At 43.4% G+C, this 24,779-nt stretch overlaps 1 protein-coding gene across 2 annotated transcripts in view; it reads right to left on the bottom strand.

The window, feature by feature from the left end:
• The window catches only part of COL26A1 (collagen type XXVI alpha 1 chain), a gene marked incomplete at both ends in the record, with an annotated part of 176,248 nt that overhangs the window by 82,383 nt on the left and 69,086 nt on the right, over positions 1-24,779 (bottom strand). The window contains one exon of one of the 2 annotated variants that reach the window (XM_080679230.1): positions 19,174-19,271. In XM_080679230.1, the coding sequence (XP_080535356.1) occupies positions 19,174-19,271 (98 nt within the window). Of the gene's footprint in view, positions 1-19,173; positions 19,278-24,779 lie in introns of both variants that reach the window. The other variant, XM_080679229.1, reaches the window with a different exon arrangement.

The raw sequence follows: 24,779 nt of genomic DNA on the forward strand, positions 1-24,779 counted from the left end.
AGGCTAAATGACTCATGTCCATGAAACCCCAAAACCCCCAGCATTGAATATCTGCTGGATACAAGTGTGTGTAAGAGTCCTAGGAAGAGGTGGGCTGATGTCTGCAGTTTACTTTGAAATGTACCAAAAATAAGATGGCGAAAGGGACTGAGAGATTGATAGATAGCTCACAAAACAAATACAGTAAAATGGTAAATGGTAAAATCTAGACAGTGGCTGTGGGGTGGGGTGCTCACTGTATGTAGTTCTTTAAACTTCTCTATACGTTTGAAATTTTTCATTAAAAAGACTGAGGAGAGGGGAAGGACAATTTTTTTCAACAAATGATGTTGTGAAAACTGGATATCCACATGCAAAAGAAGGAAGCTGAACCCTTACCTAACATCCTATACAAAAGGCAACTCAAAATGGATTAAGGACCTAAATGTAAGAACTAAAACTTTAAAACTCTTAGAATTAAACAGAGGAAAAAACTTCATGACATAGAGTCTGGCTATGATTTTTTTGGACATGACGCCAAAAGCACAAGAGAAAAAATAGACAAGTGGGATTACATCAAGCTTAAAAGCTTCTATGAACCAAAGGACACAATCAACAGAGTAAAAAGGCAACCAAGGGAATGGGAAAAAATATTCACAAATTATATGTCTAATAAGGGGTTAATACCCAGAATATATAAAGAACTCCGATAACTCAACAATAAAAAATAAACAGCCTGATTCAAGAATGCACAAAGAACTTGAATAGACATTCCTTTTTTGTTTGTTTGTTTGTTTGTTTGTTTGTTTTGTTAATCCTCACCTGAGGATATTTTTCCATTGATTTTGGAAGGAACAGAGTGGGGAAGGGGAGAGAAAGGGAAACATCAATGTCAGAGACACATCGATTGGTTACCTCCTGCATGTACCCCGACCGACTGGGGCTGGAGATTGAACCTGCAACCCAGGTATGTGCCCTTGACCGGGAATTGAACCTGTAACCCTTCAGTGCATGAGCCGACACTCTAACAATTAAGCAACACAGACCAGGGCAAACAGACATTTCTTTAAAGATGATATGGCCAACGAGCATATGAAAAGATGCCCAACATCACTAATCATTAGGGAAATGCAAATTAAAACCACAATGAGATATCACTTCACACCCATTAGGACGGCTGATATCAAGAAAGAGAATAGCAAGTGTTGGCGAAGATGTGGAGAAATTGGAATCCTTGTACACTGCTGGTGGAAATGTAAATTGCTGCAGCTGCTGTGGAAAACAGTGGTGCAGTACCTCAAAAATGTAAAAATAGAACTACCACATGAGCCAGCAACCCCACTTCTAAGTATATATTCAAAATAATTGAAAGCAGAATCTTGAAGAAATATTTGAACACCCACGTTCATAATAGCCACTATTCACAATAGTCATGAGATGAAATCAACCCAAATGTCCACAGACAGATGGATAAAGAAACTGTGGTATATACATACCCTGGAATATTATTCAGTCTTAAAAAGGAAGGAAGTTCTCTCGTATGGTAAAACATAGATGAACTTGAATGCTAAGTGAAATAAGCCAGTCACAGGAAGACAAAAATTACATGATCCCACTTACATGAGGTATCTAACATAGTCAAATTCATTGAAACAGAAAGTAAAATGGCAGGAGTGGGAAATGGAGAAATGCTGTCTATTAGGTATAGCATTTCAGTTTTTCAAGGTTGAAAAAGGTTGCACAACAGAGTGAGCATACTTAACACTACTGCACTGTACACTTAAAATGGTTAAGATGGTAAATTTTATGGGTTTGTGTGTTGCTTTTTTACCACAATTTTTTTTTTAAGTTGGGAGAAAGAAAAGGTCCAGGCTCAGTGTCAGCTGTTTGGTCCAGGATAGTTCTGGCCCAGAATCCCATCCCCTGGAGAAGTCCTGAGCCAAGGCCCCTTAGACCAGGCTGAGTCTCATCTGCCCCATTTTACAGACGAGGGCACGGAGCAAGGGCCTGGCTCAGTGTCAGCTGTGGATGCCTGCACAGCTGTGTTAAAACAGAATCCTCAGAGCCCAGGCCCGGTGTTGTGAGCAGGAGCTCTCTCCCTGCACAGAACCCCAGAAGCCAAACTTAGTGATTTAATGAACATTCATTGAGCACCTGCTACGTGCTGGGTCCTCTGCCGGGCACAAGGACACAGAGGAGTCAGATTCATGTCCTGTCACCTGGAAGCTCACAAGTTAGTGGGGGGACAGGGGCCTAACAAGGAGTTCAATGACTCATTATTCAATGTGCTACCTGCCGTGAGTGCATGCTCAGCGTGCAGAGGCAGCACAGAGGATGCCCACACCTCTCTCAATAGTGACAGGATGGGGAAGGCTAACAGAAGGAAGAGGCAGCCACACAAGGGTTTATGGGATGGCAGAGAAGTTCCACAGTAAGGCCACATGGGGAAGAGCATTGGTGACCTGGGAACAGCCCGTGCAAAGGCACAGACGCAGGAAGCAGACAGATGTGTTTGTTTAGATTATTAGAAGCTGCTCGGTTTTGCTGGAGCTTAAAGCACGAGAGGAGGAGATGTAGAGCTGAAGCCAGACAGAGACACAGGCCTAAGGAATTGGATGTCTTCCTGTGGAGGAAGGGGAGTGATGGAAGGTTTTCAGCAGGGTAGCAGCAAGGTCCAATCTGCCCCTTACAACGTCCCCCTGATGGTTATGTGAAGGGTAGATTTGAGTTTGAGGTGTGAGGCAGAATCACAGGGGGCTGCTGAAACCCAGATTCTCACCAAAGTGATTGCTTAGACCATGGGAGTCTGAGGGGGCTCAGGGTGGCAGACAGTGGCTGCAACCAGAGGCCAGGCCCCCAGTAAACCTGGGTGGGCAGAGGCTTCAGTCTGCAAGGTTCCCTTGGTATAACTTGGAACACCAAGGACAGGTCACATGGGCAAAGGGGATGCCAACTAGCCAAAAGTCCCCCTCCTACCACCAGCTGTTCCAGATTCAGGGGAAAAGAGGAGCTATGGACTGAATTGTGTGCATTTCTCCAAAATTCATGATGAAGCCATAACCCCCTGGTATTTGGAGATGGAGTCTTTGGGGGCGATTAGGTTTAGATGAGGTCATGAGGGGGACCCCATGCTGGAATAAGTGTCCTTATAAGAGGAGACACCAGAGAGTGTTCTCCCCCTCTCCCACTCCCACCATGTGAGGACACAGTGAGAAGGTAATCAGGAAGAGAGCGTTCCCAAAAACTGAATCTGCCCGTATCTTTGATCTTCAACTTGGCAGCTTCCAGAACTGTAAAAAGTAAATGTCTGGGGGGTTTTAAAGCCACTCAGTCTATGGTATTCTGTTATAACAGCCAAAGCTAAGACAAGTGGATTGGAAGAGAGCCTGTCGCTGAGGACATGTGAATACAAACTGTGCTGTCATCGCATAAAAATAAATTGGGTCAAGCTTTGCCAGGGGGCACTAGGGCATCCCAGAGGTTGGCTCTCCATTCTTCCTTAAGGGAGGATGGCTCCTCCACCCCGCATAAAACAGAACCTGGTGGGGCTGCATCGTGCCTCCTCGGAGCCCATAGACACAGCCTTCAGAGGTGGGAGAGTGAACTTGGTGACACACCTGCAGGGTTCCAGCATCCCCACCACCTCCTGCTGTGAGGCACTGCGCAAATCGCCCTCCTGTTCCAGGCCAATCGCCCTCCGCTCCAGGCCGACATCCCTCAGCTCCAGTCTACACTGGAGCCCAGATTCACCCAGCTCTGGCACATAGCGCTTTGCAAGGGCAGCTGGTTCTGCAATTCCAGGAGATGTCAGCTCCACCACCCCTCTTCTCGCCTGCTTTTCACTGCAAGTTCTCAAGCCCAAGTTCTGAGAGCTTGGCCCTCCCTGCCCGACACTGGGATTAATTATAAGAAGACAGCCTTTGGGAAGGCTGGACCCCCAGCCACCTCCTCCCCTTTTCTGGAAAAGACTGAGTTTAGGGTCAGGATAGCAGTAGTCTTTAACAGAGAAAAACTATCCAACAAGCCCACTTCCGGTTGTCAATTTTGGCCTATCCTTGCACTCAAAGAGGCGGGAAGCCTGGCCAGTGTGGCTTAATGGCTGAGCATCAACCCATGAGTATATGGAGCTGTTGGTGACGCTGCTGTTGGGGCCCTAGGAGGAAAAGCAAAAATACCTAGAAGATGGAGTTGTCAAGTTACACGTGCTTCCTGGGTGGGACCCATCCATTGCCACCCACCATAATAGGCCAAGGGTTCTGCTAAGCGTAGGCAGGCCCCAAACAGTCAACTCCGTAGACCCCAAGGATGGGGCTGCAGTGGAATGCCGGCAATGGATCTGCCCAAAGTGGGACAGTATAAACAGATGCGCTTATGGCTGATGACACTGGTCAAGGCCCTTCCCCTTTTCTGGCCACAACGTGGGCGAGATGTGCTCACTGCCTAGGACCCCAGACTCAGGGGCCAGGGTTCTGAAATGCTTCCCTGCACTAGTGCGATGGGTTGAGCATTCAAAGCCAAAGAGGTTGACCTTGAGCCACAGGGTGTGGCCTTGGCCCCAGAGAGGATCAAAATAGGAAGGAAAAGGAAGAGGAAGAAAACCAACTCCCTGATCTGCTGAATAGTATAACTACCTCTTTCTTTATATTTTCTCCTATTTTCCTAATGTAACCCCCTACTTCTCCACTCAACATCCAGGCCATGTTCTAAAGTCCTCCACTCCCCTCCTGAGTGTTCTGAAGAGAATAATACTGGAATTAAATTGGCCACTTGGAGAACAAACATGTTATCCCCAGAGAATCAGAAGCTAAATCGAGGGACCCCAGCTACTCAGACAGGTGGAATGCACATTTGCTGCCCTTTGCCTGGCCCTTCCTTCTTTCCCATCCATAGCCCCCACCCTACCCCACTCCCACACAAACATCTTACCTCCACCCCACAGCAACTGCAACATTCCAGGATTCATATGATCTAGCTCCCTGTCTCCACACTAGCTTCCACTCACCTCTCAAAGAAGTGGTTGACTAGAGCAAGAGAGACTGACTTCCCCAGGCTCTGCCTGCCTTTTCCTACATCTCATCTCTCTCCCTGTGTTCAGCATGTTGGAGTGAGTGACAGGAGAACCTTGTCTTACACCTGGAGCCTCTGCCCTGGAGACACAGGGTCCCTGTGGCCAACGGGGAAATGACCAGGTTTCCCCTGGGTGTTCTTATCCCGACCCAGAAGAGTCTCAGAAAATTCATGAGCTTAGCAATCATGTCCCGTGGCATCACTCTGGCCCCTGTCACCCCCTGTAAAATGCCTGTGGGAGAAGAAGCCACCATGGGGAGTGCTGAGAGCCCTCTGGATGTGCAGACAGCCCAGCAGCCAAGCTGTGTGCCTGCGACAAGGACCAGCCCCCATAAAAGCTCTTACCAGAAAAAGAAAAGGCAGGTGACATCTGTGGATATTTACAGCCCCACACAGCATGATGGGAGGTGCTGAAAGATGCTTGTCTGACAACAAAACCCATTCCAACAGCTGGAACCACTCCAAGCTGGGATGAAGTATCAAAGGGCCCACAATCTCATCGGCAAGGCCATGCTGTCTGTTGAAGCTGAGAACAAGAGCAGATGCCAAATGAAAAGGCCCTCAGCTCATCCTCCCCACCAGTCTAGGACCCAAAGTTTACCACAGATGCCAGGAAGAAGGCAGATGTTTAAAATGACCGAGTGGTCAGGCCCTATGAAGTGTCCTCTTCAGCTCAGCCAGACAGACAGCAGTAGCAACAATGGCATCTTCCTCGTCCTGTCGCTTGGCCTCCACCTCCCCCATTGACTCTGCAGGGCCTCACATAGTAATATTAATATTTATCTAAGCCTCAGTTACTCATCTATAAAATGAAGATAATCATACATCCACCAGCTGAACCTCATAAAATCATTCATTCATTTAAGAAGCACGCCACATTCCAGCTCTTTGCCAGTGGCTGAGGAAATAGAAATACACATGACAAGGATAAAACCTGCACGGAGGTCAGCCAGTGAGAAGACTCTGCATGGTAAATGGGGCAGAAGTCCAGCCTCACAGGTTGGAGAAGACCAGGGAAGTAAGGAAGTTGAGTCGGGGATGGTAGGCAGTTCTTTCAAGAAACTTGTCTGAGAAAAGAAACCCAAGTTAGGGCCATGGCGTAAAGGCAACACAAAATCAATAACATTATCTTCTTAAAAATGAGTGATGCTTGATGTGTATGTGCTGATGGAAAGGAACCAGTGGATTAGAAATATGGAAACTATAGAAGAGAGGGGATGTCTGGTGGAGTGGAGTCCTGAGAAAATGAGCTAAGCTGGATCCAGAGGCCAGGCATTGATGAAGGAAGACCCCCTCTGTGGGTCCCACAGCACCTCAAACATACCTTTAGCAACACCCTTATTTCATAGTATTAGTATTATTTACTCACCACACACACACACACACACACACACACACACACACACACACACACGCAGCTGGGAGCTCTTAGGGTCTCCTTTTCATCAATGTGACTCAAGCATCTAGCACAGTGACTGGAATCTCCCAGGCACTCAGTTACTTTGAATAAATGGCACTACTTGCTTTAATGATAGCCATAGTAGGCAAGACTCAGAAATATCGTGAGATTCACTGAGAATCATTTCCCTAAAATGCTGAGCTCTGCAGATTAGCCAGGAGGCTGCAGCCTCCTCCCAGGAGAACTCCTTCTGGCTTTGAACCCTCAGCCATTCAAAACACAAACACACTCATACACAGAGCTCGAGCCAGAGGTGAAATGTCAACATCATCTTGGACTCAAATCAATCAGCTCAAGGCTTGGATGCATTAGTTAAGCCACCTCGCCCTGGACCTGCCCTTGCCTATATGGGGGCCCAGAGGGTTAATTTCCTGTCTTGGCCAGGACTCCAACAGAAAAAAAAAAAAAAGAAAGAAAGAAAAAATATCCTACTTAAACTTTTCATCTCCTGCTGACTTTGTGGCAGATCTTCTCCACAACACCAAGGCAACATGAGGTCTGGCCTCTAATACACTATGGAGCAGGCCATCTTAGGTACTGCAGGAAGGGGCCAGCCCAGAGTCCAGTTGACCTTTCCCTTGTGCTAGGACAACTTGGATCAGATTTCTCAAGACCTCAAAGGTCCCAGGTGGCTTAGAGTAAAAAGCATTCAATCAGGAGCAAAGACTTAGGTTCTAATTCTGCATAGGCCACTTCTCAGCTGGTTGACCTTGGCCAAGTTCCTAGTTCATAAGCATCTGTCTTCTTCATGTGTCCTCTCATGGCAAAAGAGAGGAGGGAGCTCTCTTTTATTAAGGCACTAATCCCATTTATAAAGTCTCCACCCTCATGAACTACTCCTCCCAAAGGTTTCTCCTCTTAATATCATCACTTTTCGGGGAACAGGTTTCAACATATGAATGACAGGGGGGAACACACATTCAGCCTATAACACCATCTATACCATGGTAATATTGAACTATGTGACTGAAAGCCCTTTCTAAAATATAAAGTACCATTTCAAAGGTAAGAAATAATGGCATGATGATATGATGTTGATGAAGATGATGATGTAACCCCTGCTGCCAGTCAACTGAACTACCTAGAGGGACATCTACTGGTAGAATGTGGCTTAAGGAACTACTTTCTAAATTAAATCTAGTGGTGAAGTAATAGTACTGTATACCATGCTTAATGCTGATTCCTTTGATCGGCACTGGTGGAAATCATGTTCCATAAGCAGAGTGAGTCAACAGCCTTGAAGTGTAACTAGGAACTCAGAACCCTAACTAAGTGCCACACACTCTTTGGGTCACCACAACAGGAAACAGATAATGACGACACTCTCTGCCCTCCAGAACCTCTCAGTCTGTCCATACCAGCAACCTTTCTAAGGACTAAACTGGCAATATGATTCAAAAGCCTTAACTCAATAATTCTGCAGGGATTTATTCTAAGGAAATTATTAAAGGTGTGGGGAGAGATTTTAGTAAAAAGATGTTCACAACGTTCCAGTTCCAATAATGATGGAGTAGCTTGTATCACACGAACTCTACTTTAGATAAAAATTCTAAACTCTAGATTAAAATTTTAAACAACTATTTGAAGACACTAGAAACCAACAAAAAAACCAGCATAAACTGAAGGGAAGTCAATACTTACAAAAAGGGAATAGCACTGAGTGAATTCTACATTATATGGCTTTTCCCCTGAGGGTACACCTTACGTCAGACAGTGCAGAGTGGTCAGAACTCACGTCAAAAGCTGCAGTTGTTTAGATTTAAGGCTGCCAGAGGACCTGGAAACTGAGGGAAGAAATCTAATAAGGGAGTAGGCACACAAAGCAGAGAGCCCCAAACTCTGTATACAAACTCTCCTGAGATCATGGGCTGACTCCCAAAATGTACATGTGTAAGCGAGATCCCAATGAGCTCAGTAGAAAACAATAGTGGGAAGGCTACAAAAGCTGAGCAAAGATATAAGCTGCTACCCAACAGAAGGAAGATGATTTAGAGCTTAAGTCTCTCCAAGTTAGCAGGTATAGTTAACACCTAGGGCCTGACTTTGAAACCACAGACAGTCTATGCCTTAGAATAAAAACTATATCCCAGGTCTAAGGGGTTTACATACATGTCCCAATAAAGTATAAAAAACAAGCCTTAATAAATTTACAGTACATTAACTGATTAACTGCTTGCTAGAACAAAAATGTATGCTCTTCAAGAAAACCAAAACCTCTACAACATATAAAATTGTTCAGTATATAACCAAAAGTTATTAACAAGGAAGGAAGGAAGAAAAGAAAAGAAGTAATTGTGACCCAAGTCAAGAGAAAAGTGTCAATACATAGAAATCCTAAGATGACGCAAATGTTGGAGATAGAAGATAAGGACTTAAAAGCTGCTATTATATATAAGTTCTAGGATATTAAATAAATCATGATCATAATGATTTAACAGGTGGGAAAGTCTTATCATGGAAACATAAACAAAAATAAAATGGAAATTTTAGAACTGAAAAGTATAATATCTGAAATGAAAATTTCACTGGATGGGCTTGACAGAAGATCACAGGTGTCAGAAGAAAGTCAATGAACTTTGAAGACAGATCAATAGAAATTATCCAATCTGAACAACAGAGGTGTAATAAAATAGAACCTCAATGACAATACCAAGCAGTCTAACATGTGGGCAAATGGAATCTTGAGAGAAGAGAATAGGACAGAAAACTATGTGAAAAGACAATGAACAAAAATTTTCTAATTTGGTAAAAACAAATACAAAAAAAAAAAAAAAAATTGACTATTGGGTTCAACTGCTCAAAGGATCCCAAGCAAGATTATGAAAATCCCACCTGGTAACATCACAGTCAAACTGCTGAAAGACAAGGATTTTAAAAACAAAAAACAAAACAAAACAACAACAAAACAACTTGAAAATAACCAGAGTGGGTGAGGAAACACATTCTTAGAGGGGAAACAACAATATAAGTACAGCAGACTTTTCACCAAAAACAATAAATGCCAAATGACAATGGATCAACCAATTTGTTTCAAGTACTGAAAGAAAAAAATTATCAATCCAGAATTATGAACTCAATGAAAATATTATTCAAAACTTAATGGAAAATAAAGTTTTGGAGATGATGACTGGAGAAAATGGAACTCTTATACACTGTAAAGTGGTATAGTCACTATGAAAACAGTTTTACAGTTCCTCAGCAAGTTAAACATAGAATTATCATATGATGCAGAAACCCCAATCCTAAGTATATATCAAAAAGAATCAAAAACAGGTGTTCAAACAAAAACTTGTATATGAATGTTTATAACAGCACTATTCACAATAGCTGAAATATGGAAAAAACCAAAGTGTCCATCAATGGGTAAATGAAAAAACAAAGTGTGGTATATCCATATAATGGAATTTTATTCATTATTCAGATATATGCCACAACTTGGATGAAGCTTTAAAACATTATGCTAAGTAAAAGAAGCCAGACACAAAAGGCCACATAGTGTATGGTTCTATTTATATGAAATATCCAGAATAGGCAAATCAATAGAGACAGAAGGCAGATTTGTGGTTGCTAAGGGCTAAGGGAAGGATAAATGAGGAATGACTGCTTAATGGGTATAGCGTTTCCCTTTGAAGTGATAAAAATAAGTTCTGGAACTAGATAGTGGTGATGGTTCCACAACATTGTTAATACCACTGAATTATACACTTTAAAATGGTTAAAATAGTCAATTTTATGTCTGTGTGTTTTACCACAATTTAATTCATTAACTGATTAAAATTAAGGCAAAGTGAATACAAAAAAAGAAAGTTTTAGTTGAGAGAATTTACTGCGTGCAGATCTGCACTATAAAAAATGCTGAGTGTGGAAAAATGGCTGCGGAATAGACAGACGTGTCCCGAGCCTTGTCCTGGAGCAGATAGAAAGAACAGCTGAGGGTTGCACAGGGAGTGTCTGTTGGAGAGTTAAGGGACAGCTATACTCCAGGAGAAAGTGGGGACTGCTGGACGGGGGTCCCCTGACCGGGCAGCCCTCACTGCTGCTGGGTTCCCTCCCGGAGCCACCGGCTCGGATGCGGAGACCATGCCATCTTGTAGGGGAAAGTGGATGTTATCTGAAGCCTGAAAATCTACAACTGCGGCACCCACCGAACAGCTGCAAACCCCAGAGCACCGGTCCCCAATTGGCGCAAACACGCGGATTCAGAGGAGCTCTACACTCCACCACGGCAAGGTCAGATTTCACCTGGGATAAGGTGAGGTCTCTGGTCCCGGCAGGACAGAGAAACGCACGTACTGTGGGAGCTGGAGGACCAGGGGAAGTCTGCGCCTAGAAAAATCCATGCCTGTTGGGGCTGGCATGATCTATGAATGTGGAAGGAGGTCCTCAGAGCTGCTAACAGAGGGGATCTCTAAAAAGCAACCCATTTTGATCTGACACAGAAGGACAGCCTAAAAATTTTGGGAGTGTGCTGGCTGCTTAAACACAAGGGGGGAAAGGGGATTGCGCAGGCATGTGCGCAGACCCGGAGTTCGCACACTTGTGCTTTCTCCTCTTTGAATCCTTGCTTCTGATTACTGAGCCCAATACATAGGATCACCCAGTTGGGGACACCCTAGGAGACTGCAGGGGAAAGTTTTTCTGGACCTGGGGATCAGAGCGGGGAGTGACCGTCAGAGAACCAGCTCTGGGGCAGCCCACTCCCACAAACCGGTATTGAGTGCCACAGGGAAAGCAGGATCTAAGTACAGGCTAGAGAGGACCTATAGACCCGGAGGTCAACCCAAAAACACTGCCACCCAGGGGCTGAATCACAAATTGACTCTTGTGTAATCACAAATAAAAGAATACAAGAAAGTAAGACACACCCCCTGCTTAAAAATCAGGACTGGCTTACAACATTGAGGAGGAGTGGAATGCAGGGAACTGCAATACTGTCCTGACTGGGAAACAGGCATGCCAAACAAAACAACAGAGGAAGTGAATGACCTTCACTACTGCACATTTTATTGTTATTTTTTTATCTTTATTTTACTTTTTTATTTTTCTTCTTTTTCATCTTTTACTTAAGAAACTATTTTTTTTCTTTTTTTCTCACTTGATTTTACCTTTTTAATTATTACATTTTTATTTTCAATCAGTATTATTACTACTATTTTAACTTTTTTTAAAAAAAAGTGTCATTTTATTTTCTCTTTATTTGACTTTGAGATTAGTGTTCTACATTCTATTTTCATCTTTCCTTTAGCATCATTCTGCTCTATCTCAACTCTACCTTTATGCCATCACTCTCTTCCTAACTTTTCCCCTTTTGTTGTCCTGTTTCTCTTACCCTTCTCCTGCTTTAGATTTTCCCTATTCTTGCTTTTTACCCCCTGTTAAAATTTCACCCTACTTATATATCTAATTTCCAATCCCCTGCTCCAAGTTCATACACACCTCTCTCTTCTCTGTCTTCACTATTCAAAAAATTGTTTTTCTCTCTGTCCTTTTGTTGTTGTTTGCTTGAATGTTGATTATGTTGATTTTTTATGCTTGTTTGTGAGATTGTTTTGCTTATTCTTTTTTTTGTTTTGTTTTGTTTGCTTTGTTTTTGTTTGTTTTTTGCATCTGTTTTTCCTCACCTCGCTTGATATTAATTGTTGTTTGTAGTTTGTATTCATCTCCAGGTACTTGCTGCTGGCATTTACTGGGATTAGTGGCTGTTCTATTGGAGTTTTCTCCCCATATATATAGTTTGTTCCCCTTTTCTTTCTTATTCTCTTTCTTTTCTCTCTTACTTTTTTCCCCCCCTTTTCCCAATTTCATTTGGCACTCCTTTCTTTCTTTCTTTCTTTCTTTCTTTTCTCTTCTTCTTTCTCTCCTATCCCCTAATTTGCCTTTCTCTGGTGGTCATCTTTATTCGGGGTTATTAATATCGTGGATACATTTCTGTTCAGTGCCTTATGTATTGTACCTGGTTGTGTTGTATTTTGTGCCTTTAAATCAATGCAGGAGAGAGAGAACTACATAACCAGACACCCAGAGAAGTGAGACCATGGGGAGGCAAAGAAACAGCCTGCATATGAAAGAAAAGCAGGTATCACCAGAAAAGGAAGTAAACTAAACGAAGGCAAGCAACCTGCCAGAGAAAGAATTCAGAGAAATGGCCATAAGGTGGCTGAAAAGAATGGAAGACAAATTCAACAATATGAGTAAGAACCAAGAGGAAATGAAGAAGAACCAAGAAGAAATGAAAAATGACATCGCTGCTGTAAAGAACTCAATAGAAAGCATCAAGAGTAGACTAGAAGAAGCAGAGGACCACATCAGTGAGCTAGAAGACAAGGTAGGAAAAAATACCCAAGTAGAGCAGCTTCTAGAAAAAAAAAAAATTAAAAGGCAGGAGGAGAGCCTAAGGGAACTTTGGGACAACTCGAAACAAAAGAACATCTGCATAATAGGGGTTCCAGAAGGAGAGGAAACTGAGCAAGGAATATAAAACCTGTTTGAAGAAATAATGACAGAAAACTTCCCTGATATAGTGAAGAAAAAACCCACACAAATCCAAGAAGCTCACAGAGTCCCAAGCAAAATGAACCCCAAAAGACCGACGCCAAGGCACATTATAATTAAATTGGCAAACATCAACGACAAAGTAAGAATCTTAAAAGTGGCCAGAGAGAGACAGAAACCTACAAAGGAACCCCCATCAGACTAGCAACTGATTTCTCAACAGAAACTCATCAGGCCAGAAGGGAATGGAATGAAATATACAAAGTCATGCAAAGGAAGGGTCTGAATCCAATAATACTGTACCCAGCAAGGCTATCAATCAAAATTGAAGGTGAAATCAGGAGTTTCACAGACAAAAAAAAGGACTAAGGGAATTTATTACCACCAAACCAGCAATGCAAGAAATGCTAAAGTGTCTGCTGTAAAAAAAAAGAAAAAAGAAAAAAGAAATAGAAAGCGAAGAAGGAACACAGGGGTAAAGAATAAAAATGGCGACAAATAAGTACCTATCAATAATAATTTTAAATGTAAATGGATTAAATGCCCCAATCAAAAGACATAGGGTAATGGATTGGATAAGAAAACATGACCCATATATCTGCTGTCTACAAGAAACCCACCTCAGAAAAAAAGACGCACACAGACTGAGGGTGAAGGGATGGAAAAAGGTTTTTCAGGCGAATTGAAATGAAAAAAAAAAAAAAGCTGGGGTAGCAATACTTATATCTGACAAATTAGATCTCAAACTGAAGGACATAACAAGAGATAAGGAAGGCCACTTCATAATACTAAAGGGAGCAATCCAACAAGAAGAAATAACTCTGGTAAACATATACACACCCAATACAGGAGCACCCAAATACCTAAAAAAACTCCTGGAGGATATCAAAGGAGAGATTGAAAGCAATACAATCATAGTAGGAGACTTTAATACCCCACTATCACCACTGGACAAATCCTCTAAACAAAAAATCAGCAAAGAAACATCAATCCTAAATGACTCACTAGACCAGATGGAATTAATTGACATCTTCAGAACATTTCACCCCAAAGCCACAGAATATACATTCTTCTCAAGTGCACATGGGTCATTTTCAAAGATAGACCATATGTTGGGTCATAGGCAAAGTCTCTTCAAATTCAAGAAGATAGAAATCATATCAAGCATCTTCTCAGATCACAGTGGCATAAAACTGGAAATCAACTACAATAAAAACAATCCAAAGAAATCAAACACATGGAGACTAAACAGCATGCTATTAAACAATGACTGGGTTACCAGAGAGATCAAGGAAGAAATAAAAAACATCATGGCGACAAATGACAATGAAAACACAACAATCCAAAATCTATGGGACACAGCAAAAGCAGTCTTGAGAGGGAAGTTCACAGCTCTACAAGTCTACTGCAAAAAAAAACAAGAAACAATGGTAATAAATTACCTAACCCTACAACTCAAAGAGTTAGAAAGAGAGCAACAAGAAAAGCCCAGTGTAAGCAGAAGGAAGGAAATAATAAAGATCAGAGCAGAGATAAATGACATTGAGACCAAAAAAACAATACAAAAGATCAACAAAACCAAGAGCTGGTTCTTTGAAAGGATAAACAAGATTGATGAACCTCTAGCCAGGCTCACCAAGAAGCAAAGAGAGAGGACCCAAATAAACAAAATCAGAAATGAAAGAGGTGAAATAACAACAGACTCCACATAAATACAAAGGATTGTTCAAAAATACTATGAACAACTCTATTCCAACAAACTGGACAACCTGGAGGAAATGGACATATTCCTAGAAAAATACAACCTTCCAAAACTTACTTAGGAAGATACTAAAAATCTCAATAGGCTGATAACTATGGAAGAAATTGAAGCAGTCATCAAAAAGCTTCCAGCAAACAAAAGCCCAGGCCCAGACGGCTTCACAGGGGAATTTTACCAAACATTCAAGGAAGAACTATCCTCCTCAGACTATTCCAAAAAATTCAAGAGGAAGGAACACTTCCAAGCTCCTTCTATGAAGCCAGCATCACCCTAATACCAAAACCAGATAAAGACAACACAATGAAAGAGAATTACAGGCCAATATCCCTCATGAACATAGATGCCAAAATCCTCAACAAAATCCTAGCAAATCAGATCCAGCAGTACATCGGAAAGATCATACACCATGACCAAGTAGGATTTATCCCAGGAATGCAAGGATGGTACAATATCCGCAAATCAATAAATGTGATACATCATATAAACAAACTGAGAGATAAAAATCTCATAGTCATATCAATTGATGCAGAAAAAGCATTTGACAAAATCCAACACTCTTTCTTGTTAAAAACTCTCAACAAGGTGGGAATAGAAGGTTCACACCTCAACATAATAAAAGCTATATATGATAAACCCACAGCTAACATCATACTCAATGGGCAAAAACTAAAACCATTTCCCCTAAGAACAGGAACAAGACAGGGATGCCACTCTCACCACTCCTGTTCGACATAGTACTGGAAGTATTAGCCATTGCAATTAGACAAGAAGAAGAAATAAAAGGCATCCAAATTGGAAAAGACAAAGTAAAGCTGTCCTTATTTGCAGATGACATAATATTGTACATAAAAAAAACCGAAAGACTCCGTCAAAAAACTAATAGACTTAATAAATGAATTTGGCAATGTAGCAGGATACAAAAATAACGCCAAGAAATCTATGGCATTTCTATACAAACATAGTGAACTTATAGAAAGAGAGACTAAAAAAGCAATCCCATTTACCATTGCACAAAAAAAAAATTAAGATACCTAGGAATAAACTTAACTAAGGAGGTAAAAGACCTATATGTGGAAAACTACAGGACACTGAAAAAAGACATAGAGGAAGATGTAAACAGATGGAAAAACATACCATGTTCATGGATTGGGAGAATCAACATCATCAAAATGTCCATGCTACCCAAAGCAATCTATAGATTCAATGCACTCCCCATTAAAATACCAACGGCATATTTTACAGACCTAGAAAGAACTCTCCAAAACTTCATCTGGAATAAAAAAAGACCCCAAATAGCCACAGCAATCCTGAGAAAGAAGAACAAAGTAGGTGGGATCTCAATACCAGATTTCAAGCTGTATTACAAAGCCACTGTTCTCAAAACTGCCTGGTACTGGCACAAGAACCGACATATAGATCAATGGAATAGAATAGAGAACCCAGAAATTGACCCAAATCACTATGCTCAATTAATATTTGACAAAGGAGGCATGAACATACAATGGAGTCAAGACAGTCTCTTCAATAAATGGTGTTGGGAAAATTGGACAGATACATGCAAAAAAATGAAACTAGACCACCAACTTACACCATACACAAAAATAAACTCAAAATGGATCAAGGACTTAAACATATGACGAGAAACCATAAAAATACTAGAGGAATCCACAGGCAGAAAAATCTCTGACATATGCCAAAGCAATTTCTTCACTGATACTGCTCCTAGGGCAATGGAAACTAAAGAGAAAATAAACAAATGGGACTACATCAAAATAAAAAGCTTTTGCACAGCAAAGGAGACCATCAATAAAACAATAAGAAAGCCCACTGCATTGGAGAACATATTTGCCAATGATATCATCAATAAGGGTTTAATCTCCAACATTTACAGGGAACTCATGCAGCTTAACAAAAAGAAGGTAAACAACCCAATCAAAATAGACACTTTTCGAAAGAAGACAGAAGGAAGGCCAAGAGACATATGAAAACCTGCTCAAAGTCACTAATCATCAGAGAGATGCAAATCAAAACGACAATGCGGTACCATCTTACACCTGTCAGAATGGCTATCATCAACAAATCAACAAACGACAAGTGTTGGCGAGGATGCGGAGAAAAAGGAACCCTCGTGCACTGCTGGTGGGAATGCAGACTGGTGAAGCCACTGTGGAGAACAGTATGGAGTTTCCTCAAAAAAGTAAAAATGGAACTCCCATTTGACCCAGTGATCCCACTTCTAGGAATATATCCCAAGAAACTAGAAACACGAGTCAGAAAGGATATATGCACCCCTATGTTCATAGCAGCACAATTCACCATAGCTAAGATTTGGAAACAGCCTAAGTGCCCATCAGCAGATGAGTGAATTAAAAACTGTGGTACATCTACACAATGGAATACTACGCTGTGGTAAAAAAAAAAGGAGTTCTTACCATTTGCAACAACGTGGATGGAGATGGAGAGCATTATGCTAAGTGAAATAAGCCAGGCAGAGAAAGATAAATACCACATGATCTCACACATTTGTGGAATATAATGAACAACATAAACTGATGAACAAAAATAGATCCAGAGACAGAGAAACATCAATCAGAACGTCAAACCTCAAGGAAGGGTGGGGGTAAGGGGGAGAGATCAACCAAAGGACTTATATGCATGCATATAAGCCTAATCAATGGACACAGACAACAGGGGGTGGGGGCATGAATGGGAGGTGGGGGGTAATGGGGGGAATAAGGACACATATGTAATACCTTAATCAATAAAGAAATTTAAAAAAAAAAAAGAACACTAGGCAGCACTATACTTGGAAAAATTTTAAAGAACAGGATCTCCCCAAAAAAGCATAAAAATGTGAAAAACATGCCATTAAACAGACCGTGAAAAGGACACCTGTGTGCAGTATGAGAGATGAAACAAGAAGGCAGAATTTCACCTTCTTCAACCTCAGCTGGGAGCATGCAAGTTGAGCAAATCAAAATTTTTGCCTCTCTGTGCATATCTGCAAATAACCACAAAAATGCTGCTAGTGTTGATTTGGGGGTTGCAAATAAACTTCAGCCTGTAGGCCAGTTCACAAATACAGAATTTGCAAATAATAGGGATTGACTGTATATAAGCATATCTATGAAGGAAAGTATCTCCAAGCCTTTGGCCTGCACTCCTGGAGCATCCAGGGAGGAAGGGGAGGAGGCTGATAGGAAGGAGGACCTGGAGAGACAAAGATGGGAGGAAGCAGGCCCAGAGAGAGGCCACCTGGGAGGCTGGAGCCACCTACCCCTATGCAGTCACAAATCCAGAGTCATAAGACAGACCTGAGTGCTTGGAAGGAAGACCAGACACAGCGAGAGAAAAGCACACTTCTCCTGGGGAACCACATCTGAACAAAAGCAAAACCCACTGAGGAGAGCACCTCTGACCTGTAGGCTCCCCAGAGAGGGAGCAATGGGAACGAATGGAAATAATTGCCCCAGGACCCTCCACTGCCATCTCAGGAATGTGCTCAAAATCACAGACACCACCTCCATTTTGCCTTCTGTCGTCATTGTTTCATTTTCGGGGATGTAAAATCTTTCCAAAGGCTTTCAGGAGCCAGTCCCCAATTCAGCCGAGGCCCTCACAAACCCAGGAATCCTCAGCCGCACAGGCCAGCTGGGAAGGTGGTCCCTGGATCCCGAGGCTCTCTGAAAATGGTACGCCTCATCCCACCTCCTCTGTGCTTTGTCCACTCAGTCTGCAAGGATTACCCTTTACCGAGATATAACCTTACCTAAAGAGGTCTGGTTTTTGCACTCGGCTCTTAGGAGGTTATCTCTAAGCCCTGGGAATTACCTGTTTAATCAGTGTCCTTGTTTACCTGAGTGTACTGTCTGGCCCCATTGGGCTCCAGAGCCAGGCTGAGCCCACCTGGGGAATGAAGGCCAGGTTCCGGACCCCATCCTCCGTCCTCCCTCTGGGCACCAGCCAGGCAGAAGGGCAGGGGCGGCGGGCGAGGCCCTCCTTTTGCTGCCACCCACCAGGTCCACCTGCCATCATCTAGAGCAGACCTGGCTTCAAGGCTGTGGGCCCTCACCTGCATTAGCTCAGAGTCCAAACTTCCAGCTCTGCCTGCCCTGGTTTCTGGGTGAGTCAGAGCCAGAATGAAAGAAACAGGCTGTGAGTCAAATCCCCTCCCCTGGGTCTCCTCCATTTCCACCCTCCCCTCTCCTCACTCCCCCACACCCCGCCCCGCCACCAACATGGGCAGGCGGGCAGCCTCAGAGCATTTGGTTCTAAGGCATTGGGAAAAGGAAGGAAAAAATGTGAAGGAACAGAGATCCGCTCAGAGGAGGAGGGCAGTGGGAGAAGCACACAGGACGTGGAAGCCCAGCCCGGCCAGTGCCCGGTCCCCTCCCCCGTGACCCAGCACACTCACCTTCGTCACAGTTGCTCCCAGTAAAGCCGGGGCAGCACTTCCACTCCAGCGCTGTCACTGTTCGGTAGGACACTCTGTATGTGGGTCTGATCAGAGTCCTGTAACTAACACAAGGGCAGCGTCAGGACAGTGCGAGCACCCACTGCCCACCCCCCCAGACCCAACTCCTGCAGAGCCAGCCCAGCCCAGGACTCTGGAAGCTGCCCAGCCAGTGGATCCTGTGGCCCCAGCTCTGTGCTACTAGCTGTGTGACCGTGGGGAAATGACTATCCCTCTCTGTGCCAAGTGTGTTTCGGTTCTGCCTTCCTGAAAGTCTCCAGGTGTGGCCACCTACAGTGGGAAACTGTCCTGCACACTGACTGCTGTGGACTGAATTGTGTCCCCAGAATTCACATGTTGAAGCCCTAACCCCACACACACTGAGAAAAGGCCATGTGGGGGCACAGAAGACAGCTGCCTGAGAAAATAAAGGTCTGCTGTTTAAGCCACCCAGCCTGTGATATTTTGTTATGGCAGTTCGAGGTAAGAAAATGACCAAAATAATGAATAAGGAGAAGAAAAATATCTTTAGAACCCATGCAACTTCCAACCACCCGCAAGACACTAAACTCCAACCTTTTCCCCAATCATTATTTCCTTTTGTTGATTCATCAAATGAATGCTTTTTTAGTGCCAACTACATTCTATACTGTGGTCAAAAATGGATAAAACGGAGTCCCCACCTTCAAGAAAATCATAGCCTAGGCCCTAGGGGATGAGCGGCACTTCAATGAAAACTTGCAATCCAGCAGGGGGACTCCCGCAGCAATAAAATGCTCCACAAACTGCTGTGGCCTGCATAACAAAATTTCAAAGTCCTATAGTTTCAATTTTTTTTTCTTACAAGTAAGTTTGATACTTATTTTGTATCAAATTTATTTTGGAATTTTGTGAAACTCCAAGAATAGTAAATATAACATATTTGGCCAAATTTCACAAGGGGCGGGGGGGGGGGGGGGTCAATTCAGCCTTGTTATTCACTCTACATGCATCATTATAACTGTGCTGCTTGATCACGCTGGCACAACTCCCTCTTGAAGGCATAACTCCATGACTTCACAAAATTTGAATTTGCTGACACCGAGCAACTTAATCGGTGAATGGGAAAATTATGAATTAATTGGTAGCAGCAGGCGTGACATTTCAAGATGCAATGACAGGAAAACACACGAGTCATGTCTTGAATTTCAGAAATACTGCACCAAATCCGAAAAATCCTGTTACACTAATTTCTCTCTTTTTTTAAATCTTCACTCATGTTTCGTAAACATTCCAGCAAACCAGCTTCTTCCTGGAGAGCTAAGGAGGGTGTGGTTGTGTGCAGCCAGGGGCAGGAGCCTTGGATGAGGAGCCAGAAGTCTGCACAGAGAGGTGCCCCCCGCTGGAACCTAGAGAGTAAACCCAGGCCTTTTGACTCTAGATCCCCCCGCCACGCCCCCATGCCCAGGAAGCATCTGGAATAAGCCAGTGGGGATAGGGAGTGGCAGAGAAACAGTGTCACCAGTTCTTAAAGCAGGTGGCCTGGTGGGACATAGGTGGGTTAATGAACCTGGATCCAAGGAGTATAAATATAATGATCGTATTATAAACACATTTTCACACTTATACACCCATTCACTTACACGCTCACTCATACCTCACATACTCACACATTCAGTCACATGCACACACTCTCATATGAACGCGTGTACACACACACACATACACACATGCTTTCACACACTAACACTCACAGGCTTACACTCTCACACCCCTTCCTGCTGCAGACCTTCCAGCCTGAAGCAGGCCCAGCTGGGAGAGGGGAGAAGCTTTCATTTAGGTAAAAGATGCCAGTTTAATTGTGGTAATCATTTCATAATATATGTTCATCAAACTATCAGGCTGTGCACCTTAAATTTATACAGTGATGACATCAATTATTTCTCAGTAAAACTGTCGGGAGAAAGGGGTACAAAATGAATTATGTAGCAAAAAAAATTAAGATGCCAGTTTTTCAATTAATTCCTGGAATAACATTATTGCTTTGGCTGAGAGAGATCAGAAAAGCTTCAGAATCCACTTGGGGCAGACATATAGGGCAGGAAAGGGTCAAGTTGCTTATTGCTTATGTCCTGCCCAATGCATCTGGTGCCATAAAAGGATCCCTCCCGTACCCTCAGCACCTTGGGATAGATGGAGTGGTGGGCTTTGGGCTCTGCCCCTTGTGTACAACGTGGACTTGCACACATTCCTCAACCTCCCTGAGCCCGTTTCCTGGTCTGCACGATGAGGACCCCATGGAAACCAGAATGTGGTATATGGGGGTCCCTGGGAGGGCATATGTGTGAGGCACTGAGAGCAGAAAGGGGTACACAGATGCTGGGTTTGCAAAACACAGATCTGACCTCATCGCTCCCAGCCCACACCCTTCGGCAGTCCCCACTGTGGTCAGGAGAGTCTGACCTGCTTAGCCACGTGTGCAGGCCCCTCTCCAGCTCACACAGCTTCCCTACGGCCCCTGTGTCATAGACTGCCCCTTGGCCTCCAGCCTGTGAGCCCTCCGAAATGCACCAGGCATTCTTCAGTCCATACCCTGAAAGATGATGATGATAATAAAAATACTAATATTTGTAGATACAGCAAGAGCTTTGATTGAGTGCTCACCATGTACCAGGTATTGTTCATAACAACCCTAAAAGATGGATTCTATTACTTTTCCTACTTTACAGATGAGGAAACTGAGGCGGAGAAGTTAAATAACTTTCCCCAGGTGCTGGAACTAGGACCCAAATGCAGGCAGAATTGGCAGAGCCTAGTAATACTAGTTTGTGTCTGTTCCATCCTACATCTGCACAAGGTACTGATCTTGGGCCCCTGAACCAAAGGGAGAGCTCATCTTTCTGTCCCTCATTTTGAAGCCATGCTCTGGCCTGTCCCTCTATGGGACCAAAAGGAACCAGATGGCCTGCCAAGTCCAGGAGCAGGGCTCACCAGTAGGTGGCGCTGCTTCACCAGCCCAGAGGGCCAAGGCTCAGCATGGCTGACCCCTCCGGTCTTACCTGAAGGCTCAAGGCGGGCTCAGTGCTAATGGCCTCTCCGTAGGTCTGCGCAAGAAGCTGAGGAGCTTCATCCTTTTACATCCATGAGGAACTCCCAGCCCTTCTGCTGGGGTCCAGTCTGCAAACCCAGATCTTTCTAAAAATGCAGATCAAGTTTTGTGACTGCCCTCCCTTAAAATGGCTCCCATAGACTAAAGAACAAACTCTTTAGGTCAGTAAATAAGGTTCTGCCTACCTTTCTACCATCTCTCCTCCTATCACCACCAGCCAAGGCTCTTACCACCAGCACACAACAAGCTGCACTTTCTGTCCGCGGGCCTTTGCATGTGAATGCTCTTCTGCCTTTACTCTGCCTCTGAAAAATCCCTGAGCTTTCAGGGTGTGAATCAAATGTCCCCTCCTCCTCTGTGAAGCACCCCCTCCCTGGCCAGAGTTGACAGGTTCCCTCCTCAGCCCTCCTGCAACACCGTGTACAGAGCTTGGTTTTAACCCAATACTCATCTGTGTACTCACAAATACAGACCAAGAGCCTGCTGTGTGCCAGGCTGGGAATACAAGCATGAAGAAGGCAGGCACGGGCTTTGCTCTGTCAGGGCTTGTGGCACACGCAATTATATGGCCATGCACTGTGGTAAGTGCTATGAAGGAAAGCACCGAGTTCACTCCTCACATTATAATGGAATTTTTCCTTGTGTTATTAAAATACAATTTACATACAGTAAAATAGATAAATCTAGTATTTCGCTGAATGAACTTTAACATATGGGTACACATATAACTCAAAAGTCCCCTTATGCCCCTTCATGTTGATTACCCATCCCACAGACATAACCACTTCTGACTTCTCTCACCAGAGATTAGTTTTGCCTATTCTAAAATCTCATATAAATGGAACCTTACAGCCATGCACTCATTTGTGTCTGCCTTCTTTCATTCATCCATTATGTTTGAGTTTCATCCATGTTAAGTATACCAGTATTTTATTCCTTTTTATTGCTAAATTAGAGGCCCAGTGCACAAAAATTCATGCACCTGAGGGGAGGGGGGTCCCTCAGCCCGGCCTGTGCCCTCTCACAGTCCAGGACCCCTTGAGAGATGTCCACCTGCCGGCTTAGGCCCGCTCCCTTGGGGAGCGGGCCTAAGCCGTCAGTTGGACATTCTTAGGGCTGCTGAGGAGGTGGGAGAGGCTCCCACCACCACCCCTGCACTCTCAGCTGTCAGCCTGGCTTGGGGCTGAGCAGAGCTCCCCCTGTGGAAGCGCACTGACCACCAGGGGGCAGCTCCTGCATTGAGCATCTGCCTCCTGGTGGCCAGAGTGCATCATAGCAACCGGTCATTCCTGGTAGTTCCGCCGTTAAGGTCAATTTGCAAATTACCCTTTTATTATATAGGATAATATTACATTATATAAATATACCATAATTTGTCCATACTCCTGTTGATGGGTATTTGGGTTGTTTCTAGTCTTGAGCTATAATGGACAAAGATGCTATGAGCATTCTCATATAGTCTTTCTAAACAAGTGTTTTTATTTCTCCAGATTACATACCTAGGAATAGAATTAATGAACTATAGGATGGATATATGTTAACTTTAGTAGATGGTACAAACAGGTTTCCATGACCTGATTGGATGAACCAGTCCACGCACCTAGCAGCAGTGTATGAGTTCCAGTTGCTCCATAGCTTGGTTAACACTTGATGTTGTCAGTCATTTTCATTTTAGTCATTCTAGGGTGTATGTATTACTCCTTCATTATGGTTTTAATTTGCAATTCCTGATGACTAAATAAAGTATGTTCATCATTTGCTTATCTTATGTGAAGTGCCTGTTTGAGACTTTTGCCCACTTTTACTTTGGGTTTTGTTTCTTTTTCTTATTGATTTGTAAGATATATACAGAGTGGGGCAAAATTAGGATTACAGTTGTGAGTACACAAAACACAGTTTATTCTTGTATTATTTATTAATTATTGTATTGTTTTCCATATAAATAACTGTAAACCCACTTTTGCCCAACATTTGTCAGATGTATGTATTACAAATGTTTTCTCCCAATCTGTGACTTGCCTTTTCATTTTCTTAAAGGTCTATTTAGGATAATCACTTTTTTATTTTATCAATTTTTAAAATTTTATTAGTTGTTGGGTAGGAGTCAAGGTTCCTTTTTTTCCATTTGGCTATCCAATTGCCCTAACACCATTCTTTTCCCCTGTTGAATTATTTTAGCTTTGTTGACAACCAAATTATTATTTAAACTAGAGGCCCGGTGCACTAAATTCATGCACGGGGGAGGGGGGTGTCCCTCAGCCCAGCCTGCACCCTCTCCAATCTGGGACCCCTCAAGGGATGTCTGACTGCCCGTTTAGGCCCGATCCCTCTCACAATCCAGGACTGCTGGCTTCCAACCGCTCGCCCGCCTGCCTGCCTGATTGCCCCTAACCGCTTCTGCCTGCCAGGCTGATCACCCCCTAACCACTCCCCTGCCAGCCTGATCGATGCCTAACTGCTCCCCTGCTGGCCCGATTGC

This window comes from Plecotus auritus (assembly GCF_963455305.1).
Source record: "Plecotus auritus genome assembly, chromosome: 7".
Lineage (NCBI taxonomy): Eukaryota > Metazoa > Chordata > Mammalia > Chiroptera > Vespertilionidae > Plecotus > Plecotus auritus.